Raw genomic sequence first — 13,033 nt, forward strand, 5'->3', positions numbered from 1 at the left:
GTTGGTTAGGTTGCAGGGAGTGAGGGAGTGGCATGGAGGGGGCTTAAAGGAGGATAGTAAGAGGTAGAGAGTTTAAAAGCAAAGCAGCACAACATATAAATATCTTTATGAACATATTTTGAAATTTTTTCCTAAAAATGGTGAATGGAACAGTCCAGATTGAAAGATGGACTTGTCCATTTCAGAAGAGTTAATGTTAATAACTTTGAACAACTAGCCTTTAACCTCATTGGGCAAGCATTTTTCTAGGTGCTAAGAATTTGTTCATGTGATGAAGCTATCAAACAATATTTCTTTAGGTCTGTGGTTCTACTAAGGTGCCATCTGATTTGTAGATAAGTGGCAGCATGGCGAAGTGGTTTATATGCGGCCTAGATATGTAAGGATCGTTTGCTGTCTGGGTTCAAACCTCATCCGGGGCAAGCAGTTGTTTTCCTTGACCTGGAAACTTTCCATTCATTGCTCAAGTGTGTGTTATAGCTTCCCACACAAGCTAAAACAAATTTGGTATTAACCAAATAAATGCAGGAAGATGCATTATGTGTTTTCTGTCATTAGTAAGATGGGATGATATCATTTGACCTTTTATCAAAATATATGAAAAATGTACATGATCAACAACTTCCCTTTAGAGAAGTTTTCTGTAATTCATATAAATTGAAACTAAATTGTTATTAGACTGGACAATTTCATGCACAAAAAGAGTATTAATTATAATGTTGTTGTATTAATTCTATTTCGTCTAGAACTATTTTCGGTATTAAATGAGATTGTGCTCCGCACATGCCCACCTGTGTGCTTCCGCCCTGTCGAATGACAGGCATTGACATTTTATTAGCGTTTAAAAATCGGGTCTTATCATAGATTAGAAACATAATTATTCAAGGATTAAAATAAATTTGTGTTCAGCAAACGTTTGCCACTCTGAAAGAGATTTGGAGTTTCCTTTACGCGAAAATGGTTGATATTGACATAAAATTGTGTTGCGTATAATACAGTAGGTTAGAACTAAGAGTCTGTTGCCATGTTTTAAGAAATAAAAATATGAGATCAAAAGTGATTAAAGTAGTGCACCAAGATGTACTTAAAGAAGTGTTAGCCTCTTTTAGCCCAGAATCATTTGACAGGTACATTAAGATTTTGTGATATTATCTGGTCATTTGACTATTGTTTTTAGAGATTATTGGATAGAACGACCCATGTCATTTTATCTGATCATGTGACTTTTGTTTTTTTTACAGATTATTGGAAAGGGCGACTCATGTGATATTAGATGAGATACACGAAAGAGATCTTTTGTCGGACTTTATTCTCATCATTATGAAGGATATTTTACAGAAACGACCGGAGCTCAAAGTTGTCCTTATGAGTGCCACTCTGAATGCTGAGGAATTCTCAAAATATTTCAGTGAGTTGAAACTGTTTCTCCTAGAAATACAGAAAAATCTGTTGACAATTTTGTTCAAAGTGGTATTATGTTCAGATTGTCATTGTTAAGTTGAGCTGAACTGACTAAATATTTCAAAAAGATTGACTGTTTTAATGGTGATTGACCGACAGTTGATATTAAAACATATTTATGATGAAATACCAAAATCTGCCTAAAATATAAAAAGACCGATTCACTCTTTTTATAAATTGAGCATTACAGATGAATTCAAAGGAATATTTTACAGAAATTTCCTTGGGTCAAGTGAGTTGTTTATAGTTCATGTGAAGTAAATTATGAAATTGAAAGGATTTATGGCAAAATGTAAACTTATTTTGACTTTCACCTTTTCACTCACTATATACCCTTGAATGGGCATGATGATGCCACTCTAAACATTATTCATATAAGCTGTATTGTAAAAAAAGTTTTTAGCCTATTTGAATGGTTCTATAGTCTGGTTTCTGGAACTAACCAATACTGGAGTCATATCAGTGAACCTGGTTGTGACCCAAATAGGACTCGAACCCACAATCACTTGGTTGATAGGTAGACATGTTTTTCACAAGGCGACCAAGTTGTTGATATTTTTTATTTAACTTTTGTATATATGCATGTTATGTAATTCAAAATGGATGGCCATTTGAGTTTTTATGCCCCCGGGCATATAGTAATTGAACCGTACAAGGTTAACCTAGAACGGCAAGTTGCCAAGTTATATAAATGTGCCATCCATTTTCCAGTAATTTCCCTTTTTATCACTTTGAAAATAGGGCCTTGTATGGTTAACCTGTTCCGCGAAGTTGGATTTATCAAAAAATTTCACCTAATTACTTAATTTATTTAATGATATCTTTCATATTTGGTAGGTGGATACCTTTAACGTTCCTCTAATTTTTTGTGGCGTTAGGCGTCTCTAGGTCAAAGTCAAGGTCACTTGTGTAAAAAAATAAATCTAAACAATTCTGCTCATACAGCCTTTATTGTTAAGTTAATGTCTTTCATGTTTATAATAGTCATACCAAGGGAGGTCCTCTTCCTTTTCCTTTAGTAAGGGGTCATTTGGGTCAAGGTCACCAATGTCAAAAATAGGTTTTTTACACTTTTACGGGTGTATTAACCTTATTCTATCGACAGATGTCTTGTATATTTTGTAGGAACATAAAATTGAGGTACAGTAAAGACTGTTTACAGTGACCTTTGATGGGGTCATTATAGACAGGGAGTCACTGTGGACAGTCTCTACATAATTCGGTTATATGAACATATCATACCAATATTTTGTTGAAAAGCAGGATAGTACCATACTAAGGGTTTAATTATATTTTTATTGATATTAAACATATCAAATATCATTTATAAAAAACAAGAGAATATTAAAATTGCATGTATTATTGGTTAAGATTATAAACTACACCATAACATTAGTATTTAAAAGTTACATATTCATTAAAATGTAATTTATATTGATAAATCTGTTTGTAAAAAAATGTTTAATTTCAATTTTACTAATGAGATGTTACTGTAGAGACATTTAATTTTGTATAATCAGCCTGTTTACTTTACGGAGTTCAATGTATTAATAAAACAAAAATAATTAAAAAAAATTACAAATCTTCACATAATTTCTACAGATAAGTGCTCCGAAAAAAATTAACAATCGAGGTTTCAAACATAACCACACCTTTAAGACGTTTGGCATTGTTTATCTTTACTTGCCAAAACACCGCAGCAATTATGTATATGCAGGTGTCTTCTATCGGCGAAAATTGATTGAATCTGTCGCCATTTTGTGTAATTGTCAACAAACAGCCACAGTGTATTAGCGTGTCGCCGATTGGTCAATGCAAACTGCCATAGATACAACGCGCGTTCTGATTCGTCAATCGCATGAATACGTAATGAGAAAGATAAACATAGTGAACTCTTGCCTTGCGGCGTGTATTGAACTTTGTTGATGTTGACTTAATTAGCGGATTAACGGTTATTGGTTGTAATTGAGAGGTAAACAAATTATTAACAGACCTAGCGGCGTAAATAAGTATGACGGAAAATTATAAAAATCGGGCGACTTCAAAATCTCTTTGAAGTTTGTTTTAGGCAAAGTCGCTGATCCGAAGGCGACTTCTTCGCCAATGTCGTCACCTAGTTCAAGCCTTGCTCCCCTTGCAAAAGTCGCTGTTCACGGCTCAAATACCGTTACGGGTGACTAAATCATGGTCGTTGTACGGACTAGACAGGGAGTCGCTACATACAGACCATTTATATAGTAAATACTGTTCGGCGCACCTAACTATGGTCACTAAAGACAGAACATCGCTATATACAGGGGGTCGCTAAGACAGTCTTTACTGTATTCTCATTTGGATGGAGGTAGGGGTCAGTTGGGTCAAGGTCACCAGTGCTAAAAATAGATTTTTACACTTTTGCTCATACAGCCTTTATTTATTGACAGATTTGTATTATAATTGGTAGGAAGATAACTTACATGGTATTCTTCCTTTGGATGGAGTTAGGGGTCAGTTGGGTCAAGGTCAACAGTGCTAAAAATAGATTTTTACACTTTTGCCCATACAGCCTTTATATATTGACAGATTTATTTCATATTTGGTAGGAAAATAAGTTGCATGATATTCTTTCTTTGGATGGAGTTATGGGTCAGTTGGGTCAAGGTCTTCCATACAGATTAGCTACTTCACCCTCTAAAGTTAAATTATTGACAACAGTGAGCGCGGGGGCATTTGTGTTTATCAAACACAGATTCTTGTTCTTGATAGTGATTGTGATAAAAGTTGTGTCTTACAAATGAAGCCCACTATTTTGCTGATTAGTATAATAAAGGAAGAGGTTAAAGCTTTGATAAAAGTAGAAACTAGTCATTTGATATGAATATTTAACTATAAGAAGTATTTGTTGTAAACAGTGTGTTGTTTTCTTTTATAGATAACTGTCCAATGATACATGCCAAGGGATTTACATACCCAGTGAAAGAATATCTCCTTGAGGATGTGATTGAACTTCTTAGGTAAATGATATAATGATATTCGCCCCCCCCCCCCCCCCAAAAAAAACAAAAAAAAACATACAATAGAAATACAACAACAACAACAAAAACAACAAAAATACGTAATATTGATAACATTTTTTCCCAATTACCAATATGTAAGGATGTATCTGTAATACAACAGAATTATTTTTGTGATTCAGAAAAAGTTTTTAGATGTAAACAGTTATGAGAAATTTAAGTCTTAATCTTTCACATTTAATTAAGTTTGCTCATTTTAACCATGAATGCTTTACAGATATGAAGTGCCTGAAGAAATGTTAAGGACTTCAAAATATGAAAAAAGGAGGAGAAAAAAGTTAGGTGGAATTGAGATGATGGAGGAGGATATGAGGGAGGCGTGGCTTCGTAACCTTGACGACAGGTAATTTTTGTTATTTTAAATATGAGTATTAGGAGATACATTCAGCGCACTGCCTTGTTAGCTCAAATGATAGAGCATCAGGTTGGTGCAAGTCACTTTTGTTGTGATTGATCATGAAATCCTTTCTACTGTCATTTAAATCTTACCTTTGTTCTGGCATGTATAGAAATAACTAGAAGTTACTTGTGCAAATGAAGGCATTTAGTACTGGCAAATTTCTTGAAAGCTTGCCGAGGACCGTGCAGTTCAGATGAATTCAATATGGCTTACTGCAGTTATCCAATGGATAAACTATAATTCTAACACGACCCTCATTTTTCCTTATTGAACATAGAAGAACCAAAAGTGTGTATTATTATGCTATAAAATCACTGTTTGACGTTCTTTATTTAGAAATGTGACGTAATCGTTATACACGTGACGTAACAACTAAAAATGTGACGCGCTGACAATAAGTATGGAAACAAATCAGGCACAATCAGGGTTCTCACTAGGACTTTAAAACATGGAGTCCATGGACTCCCAACCCTGAAAAAGTTGGAGTCCAAAAGCGCGTAGCAATTAATATGTTTACAGATTAGTCATTCAATGCTCCCAATAGCATTGCTGATATTTTGAATCTTCAAGAGACTTCCAAAGTTTATAGTTATTCAAAAGAAACTCTGAACTACATAGTATAATTATTGTTTTGTTGTTGATATTTATTATGAAATTATTTCATTATAATGCATCAACACATGGAAATCGTTTTGTTTGTTTTTTCACTTTTATACCAAATCAAATTTTATTCTGGTTAAATAAGTCCACTCTAAAGACAAAAAGTTTATATTTGTAAAAAAAAACGTAAATGTATATAGGCAGCGTTTAGCGGAATGAATAGAAAAATCGTGTACAGCTTCAAACAGTGTGTAAGAGATTCATCCGATCGACGATTATTTTAGCAAATATCTTCAAAAGGGGGCAAATTGAAGATCGATATTTAAAGATTTAATGTAGATTAAATAATAAAGGAACAATTCATTTGCATGTTTGGCTTGGAAACCGAGAATTTTTGCGAAATTTTAGTGTTTCTGGCGAATGTGAAATCGCCGATGTTCGGGATCAATTTTTTGATAGAATCCAAATATCAAACTCAAAGAAAACAAAGCGTATGTGCTTTTGGTTTGTTGTCCTGGCATTTCGGCACAATATCTTAAATTCTTAAAAGTCTTATCGAAAGTTTTTGCAAGAATGAAACTAAAGCAAAATTGTGCCTAGAAAATGCCGAAAATATTCGACAATCATTCAAAATTACACACTCATTTGTAATTTGAGAAAACAGTCTTTAAACTTGCGGCGTAAATAGTTGATAATTTTATCCTTTTGTCGGTAAAATTTGCTAATTTCCAATCAACTGTTGATCAAAGATATAAAATTATCACCTCGTGTTATATCTGGTAATTACATGTACTGTACAGCGCGTGTATACATTAGTCTGATCACTATTGCGTGATAATGATCGTAAGCGTTATCGCTGATTGGCTAATCGCTTCACGGGTCGATGTGCATAGGACCGCCTACCTATAGATTGACACGCGCTGACGCATTTGTGTATTTGTGGTTGTAAACAATCAGTAATGTTTATGCGTCCCCGGGCAAAATTAAGCGTACGTGGAATCCTTGCTCTGAATTATTTGCGTCCAGCTGTAATAAACATGCGTACCGGGACGCCGAAATAAGCGTCCCCGAGAACCCTGCACAATATATCTTATTATCATGTACTGCAACATTTATTTGTTGATGTCGTGTTAAAATTGAAATAATATATCCAAAATCGGTGATTTTATTGCTTGATAACATCACTGTTCGTCGTTCGGATGCCCATCATTATATCACTCGGGCTACGCCCTCGTGATATAATTCCCCGCATCCAAACTCCAAACAGTGATGTTATTGAGCAATAAAATCACAGTTTGGGATATATTATTTCTTAAACAATCATCATACATTGTTTTTCGCTGAGAAATGAAGTAAAATTTTACACTTTGATTTTGAGGCATTTAACTTACTAGGAAAAAATTGTTTTCTGAGCAGTTCAGGTCTCTATGCCAGCCAGGTCTTTAGGTGAATCAATTGTTTTCAAAGATATGTAATTTATATAACTATGAATATCATTATTATTATTATTACTTTTATTGTCATTAAATGTAAATGACTTGTTACAGATGATCATTATATTATATATTGCAGGTACTCTAGGAGCACACGGGATGCATTGTTTGATATGGACATGACAAAAGTTGATCTAAAACTGATTAAGGAACTGATATGGGTTTTAATAACCTCAAAACCAGTAAGTTGAATCTCAATAAAGGCTAGCAGTCATAATTGTTAGTGTAAAGTCACTAATTGTTTAATTATAAAGTAAATTTTGAGTTAATTGAAAACTTTGAGAGTTTGGCTTTTGGATGTTGTACCTGTTGAATATGTCCATTGGACACAAAGGATTGCAATAAAGGTCATTTTTTACCCATTGTATTTACATGTATAGAAAAGGTTGATTATTTGCTAATCATTTCATGTCATTGTTCAATCATCAAAGAAAGTTGTTTTCAGTTGTGTTTTTACAATATTTTGTTTTTAATTATAAAAGAAATAATGTAAAACAGTAAAATATATCACTCTGTCATGTTATTTATCGCTAGTCTCTATCTATACAAAAGCAACTGCAATGTCATATGAACAAAATTAAAGGTTGCTCATTTCAAAAATTTTGTCTGCCACTGCTGCGAGCTTAAATATTGCAAGGATTTTTCAAGTTAAGAAGTTGCACAGCTAGCTTGCTTTAATTAAGTGGTTCTACATAATAATTAGTCAAAATCACCATGTACCTTTAAATAAACCTTAAAACTCAAACTTAAAAGAAATATGAGGTAATTGGGAATGATGTCAATTATAATGTAAATTAGAGAAGGTTTTTTGTTGTTGTTGTTGTTTTTTTTTTTTTTGGGGGGGGGGGGGGTGTATGAATAAGCATTTTTATTGCCATTCAGAATAAAGTCTATTTAGAGGACCCATCTGTTGAAGGAAGGCCGAAAAACACTGTTTCTAGACAGTGATTTTTCACTGCATTTTACAGCCGAATAAAGGCTCTTTCCCTTAGCTTAAAATAGGTTTATTTTCCCCAAAAAAAGCAAATATTTTCCCCTAAAATACCTCGTGCTCTTCCTCACAAGAACAATGGCATAACAGCATCTGACTTATATCAGCTAAAATACAGAAAGCTGTCCCTGCTATGTACCATCCATGTTAAAGTGAATTTTAAAATGAAAATTTTATAAAACCAGGTTGGTAATTCATGTGTTATTTCCATTCTCAGTTGTTCGAATCATGGTTTCTGGTTTCCCCCTTTTCTGATTTATCTCGCAAATTTTCCCTTAAAAAAGCCACAGGTTATTTTGAAAATTGGTAAAAAAATCACTGCTAGATATAAAAATAATTAGTGTACTTTACTAGTTGCAAAATGGTCTGGCCAGATATCTGTGTAAATTAAGATACACTTAATTTAACTCTGATAAGTCCAATACAAACCACACAAGGGTGAAAAAGTATTAGAACTTTTTCTTTATTATCATATGACTCTTGTATTTTCAGGATGGAGCAATTCTTGTTTTTGTACCAGGCATGTCTCATATTAAAGATCTTCATGACTTGTTATCAAAAGACCAGTCCTTTAGATCTGGTAAGTATAACTCTATTTTTATACCCATGCCATAAAATATTTGGAGACATATTATAACAACCTTGCCTGTGTGTGTAGGTGTGTGCGCATGTTCATAAAATTATATATACTTTGTGTTTGGTCCATATCTTCTACATGCAAATGAGGTTGTTCACATGACCACCTCAGGTAGGCTCAAAATTCAAGGTCACAGCAGAGAATTGAACTATATTTCTCTCTTTTTTCAGTTCAGTATGGTCCATTTCTCAAAAAGGATTGATGGTATACATTTTCAATATCGAAATGTGACCACATATCAGAAAGACAAATGCAATGTTAAAATTAATTTTTGCAGAAAGTTTTGCCTCTTTTGACATTGATTATTTGCCTGGGTTAACCTTTTTGTTAAAGTTCATTTATCAATTCAATAACTTACAAAAGTATTCCCTTCAAACTTGGAATATTGTTTATTACTAAAATTGAAATGCATTTAAAATGGGCAGGTAACTTTATAATATTTTTTTGCCCGGTTATGCCTCTTTTACGACTTCCTAGCAGCCCTTACACAATGTTTTATAAATTATGCAGCTTTAGTCAAAAAATGGCAACCTTATTAAATATGATAGTGTTGTTTTATTTTGTTGTAATTTTGAGATTTTTTTTTCTCAAAGTAACAGAGGGAGGGATTTGATAATTTATTGTAATGAACATTTGGTAGATATAAAAAAAGCATGGAAATAAAAACATCAATAAATATACTAAATATTTCAGCTGGTTGTAATGTAATAGGGTTACATTCAATGTTACCAACTATGAGAGAAGTGTTCCAAAAATCTCCGGAGGGCACGAGAAAAATTGTCATAGCAACAAATATTGCAGAAACAAGGTATATCCTAAGCGCTGTTTGTTTTTAACTTTCAAAATTTTAACTTATGTTTTAGACTTGTTACTTGCTTGTTAAGTAGAGAGTGTAATAGGTTTAGGAACAGAATTTGTGTTCTGGGCGTGGAACTTGTTTTCATTTGGATTCATGTGAAGTTTATTGTGGGGAAAAAAAGCTGTAGTTTTTTTTTTAACTGACTTCTAAAAAATGCTTGCTAGTATAACATGTATAAATGGAATACCACCATAGATTGGCCTTAAGGACGTAAGAATTTTTTTAAACTTGGCATGTTGTTAGAATATGAAAACAGAAATATTTCAAGTGAAAAAAATTGTGGGTGGGAGGTTTGGGTCACCATTCTCGTTAATTTTGCTTGAAATATTTCTGTCATCATATTCAAACACCCTGCCAAGTTTAAAGAAATTCTATTGAACAGTTTAAATGTCTATATGGAACCTTCCAAAAGCGTCCTTAAAGATGTGGAACTTATAATTTAATATCATTCAGTCTGTTCTATTTCAGCACACAAAAAATTGTAACTGTACTAGTAATAGTTATTGCTTAAGATAAGTAAAGTAAAATTAATTTAATTTACCGGTAGCTACTAGTAAACAGTAATAGAGAAGAATCAGGGGATATGTGTGGTTATTTTGTGACAACTAGTTGTGTTAGAAGTCACAAGTAGAGGTCTACCAATCCAGCAATTATAAAGTGTAGCATTGGCCACAATATACTCTGTAGACATTTAACTGATCTGTCACACATTAATACTGATTACAATATAGAATGTCCTACATTTTACAGTTATATCTTCATACATCTAAGTTAGACTAATTTTCAAGTTGAGCATATTTTCCTATTTCATGTCTACAAATTAAAAAAAAATTTTCATGTTCGATCAAGTTTGTGACACTCAACATTAGCCAAAATCGTCACTCCTGTTTTGGGACCTAAGTTGTGTTGGTGTTCAGTGAAACCAAACAAACAAATAAAGTCATTCATATCATGAAGGTTTTTTTTTTCACTAACAGTATAACAATAGATGATGTAGTGTATGTGATAGATTGTGGACAAACCAAAATAACTGGATTTACGCCAGAAAATGATCTCGCCACACTTCACAACGTGCTTGTCTCCCGTGCAAACTCCAAACAGAGACGTGGAAGAGCTGGAAGGTAACTTATTAAGTTATTTTTTGATTACTTTAAGACTAACCTGTTTGAAGAATTGGTTTGAATGATCATCCTTTTGTAATAGGCAGTCTTTTAAAATTGTAAATTTTTCGCTGTAATCATAAAAAAAGAAATAAGCTGGTGATTAAGCCTTAAGGAAAAGTGTAAAAAAGAGTAATTTAGGATTTGATAATATTTAAAGGGTGCAGCCAGGTGAATGTTACCATTTGTATACAAGTCTACATGAATCATTGATGGTAGATCAACATCCACCTGAAATATTGAGAACTAGACTGGAAGAGTTATGTCTACGTGTAAAAGTAAGTATCAGTCATGTTATATAAAAACAAACCAACAAGAAATGTGCTTTCATTTTCAAAATGTTAGATGAACCATTAAAATTTGTGTTAAATTCATGTATGAAACTAAACATTAATGGCAGGTTGAAATGACTTTTAGGCAAATACAAAGCATGCTTGAGTAAATTGCTTGTATGCGTGTTTTTAGGTTGTTGTTTTTTAAAAATTGGTGATATTGCATAGTTGTGAATCTAATTTTCAATTTTACATTTTCTTGTTTTTATTTTTAATATTTGATAAAAAGATAGAATACAGACATATCGGTTAATTGCTCTACCAAGATACCGGTACATGTTACATTTTTAATATCCTTAATGTTTTCCAGTGTTTAAATCTTGGGAAAGTAATGCCGTTTGTGAAGAAAGCTATGCAACCTCCATCTGCTGAGGCTATAGAATCTGCCATTGTGAAGCTACAAGATCTGGTAAATACATCAGTTGGATTTTTTAATTAATTTAAAAAAAAATGACATTTATCATATCTTATTTTACATTTATAAATGTACAGTGCAAAACCTGCATATCAACCTTTGTTTTGGGACAAAGATTTTGGTTGTTGGCATGTTGAAATTAATTAAAACTAAAGATCACCACCATGTCATGATGTACACAGTTGCTACCTTCAAGGTCAAGGTCAAACATAGATGTCAAATGTTCTGATCTGTAACTTTTTACTTTTTTGGAATGTTTGAAATAACTTGGACCAATTAATCACCATCATGACAAGATCTGTAGAGTGCAACTGCTAAATTTTATTCCTCAGTTCAAGGTTGATCTAAGGTTAAATATACACATTCGTGTTTGTTATGGCAGGGGATATAGCTGATCTTCAAACTGCTTTGTTCTTATTATTGTGCCCACCATATCTTCAAACTTAGCTTAGTGGGCAAATTAAGCTCTTTGACCAGAAAAATCAACCATTTTATAATGGTAAAAAAATAAATGTTGAAAAAAACTTGAGACTACCTATGCATAAATGTTTTTGTTTTTTTCAACAGAATGCGTTGGACAAAGATGAGAACCTTTTGCCACTTGGTAGACATCTGGCACAGATTCCATTAGACCCTCACACAGGCAAGATGATCCTGTTTGGGGCGATATTTGGATGCCTTGATCCTATACTATCTATTGCAGCCTGTCTTAGTTTCAAAGATCCTTTTGTTACTCCATTGGTAAGTTCTGACTTTGGTTAGTTCTGACATTGGTAAGTTCTGACATTGGTAGTTCTGACATTGGTAAGTTCTGACATTGATAAGTTCTGACATTGGTTGTTCTGACACTGGTTAGTTCTGACATTTGTAAGTTCTGACTAAGAATTCTTTATTTGGAAGAAGCTTTTTATCAAGCATTCACAAGGATAGTGGTTGTTATGTGGTGCTCTCATTCTCATTCACACAAAGGTGTCTATGAGGTCTATAATGATGTATGAAGTTGGTAATATAGACATATTGGTGGGGCATTTAACCAGTTAGAAAGAGTAATTTGTTAAGTTTAGGTACATTTTTAGCACCACTATTTGAAAAAAGGGAGAGCCATTGTGCTCACCTAGGTGTTGGCATATATGTCGCACTTATGTTAAGGTTGATATCTTCAAACTAATGAAATAAAAGGGGTGAAACTTCAAAACTTTAAAAAAAGATGTTATTAATTCTAAAACTGCTGGGGTTGCAAGTTCATTAGGTAAGCTGCCAAGCTGAAATAAGCTGTTATAGAGTGCTAAATAAGCCAAATGTACAAATATTTTATCTAGATTTTAAAAGTGTTCTTTAATTGGTGAAATTATTTTAAAAGCTACAATATATATGTAATTGTTTTGTTTTGTAGGGCAAGGAAAAGTTAGGTGACATGGCAAAGTTAGAAATGTCTGCTGGATCGTTGAGTGATCATATATTATTGGTGAATGCCCTCCAGACTTGGAAAAGAGCAAGAAGTCGTGGCACTGAACATAGTCTCTGCTGGAAGAATTTCATGTCAAATTCCACATTAATAGTAAATGATCTTATTTTATAATAACACATGTACTTCTTTACCATTTGAGAAGTTTTTTTTTTCAATTTGAGCAG

At 33.1% G+C, this 13,033-nt stretch overlaps 1 protein-coding gene across 1 annotated transcript in view; it reads left to right on the forward strand.

Annotated features, from left to right (window-relative positions):
• The window catches only part of LOC132730684 (ATP-dependent DNA/RNA helicase DHX36-like), a 40,541-nt gene that overhangs the window by 14,848 nt on the left and 12,660 nt on the right, over positions 1-13,033 (forward strand). Inside the window, exons 11-21 of the mRNA XM_060716663.1 lie at positions 1,242-1,408; positions 4,373-4,454; positions 4,732-4,857; positions 7,087-7,189; positions 8,491-8,578; positions 9,329-9,443; positions 10,472-10,615; positions 10,815-10,932; positions 11,297-11,395; positions 11,969-12,142; positions 12,795-12,959. Coding sequence (XP_060572646.1) covers positions 1,242-1,408; positions 4,373-4,454; positions 4,732-4,857; positions 7,087-7,189; positions 8,491-8,578; positions 9,329-9,443; positions 10,472-10,615; positions 10,815-10,932; positions 11,297-11,395; positions 11,969-12,142; positions 12,795-12,959 — 1,381 coding nt within the window. The remainder of the gene's footprint in view (positions 1-1,241; positions 1,409-4,372; positions 4,455-4,731; positions 4,858-7,086; positions 7,190-8,490; positions 8,579-9,328; positions 9,444-10,471; positions 10,616-10,814; positions 10,933-11,296; positions 11,396-11,968; positions 12,143-12,794; positions 12,960-13,033) is intronic.

This window comes from Ruditapes philippinarum, unplaced genomic scaffold, assembly GCF_026571515.1.
Source record: "Ruditapes philippinarum isolate M1 unplaced genomic scaffold, ASM2657151v2 ctg877_1_1_1_1, whole genome shotgun sequence".
NCBI classification, from domain to species: domain Eukaryota; kingdom Metazoa; phylum Mollusca; class Bivalvia; order Venerida; family Veneridae; genus Ruditapes; species Ruditapes philippinarum.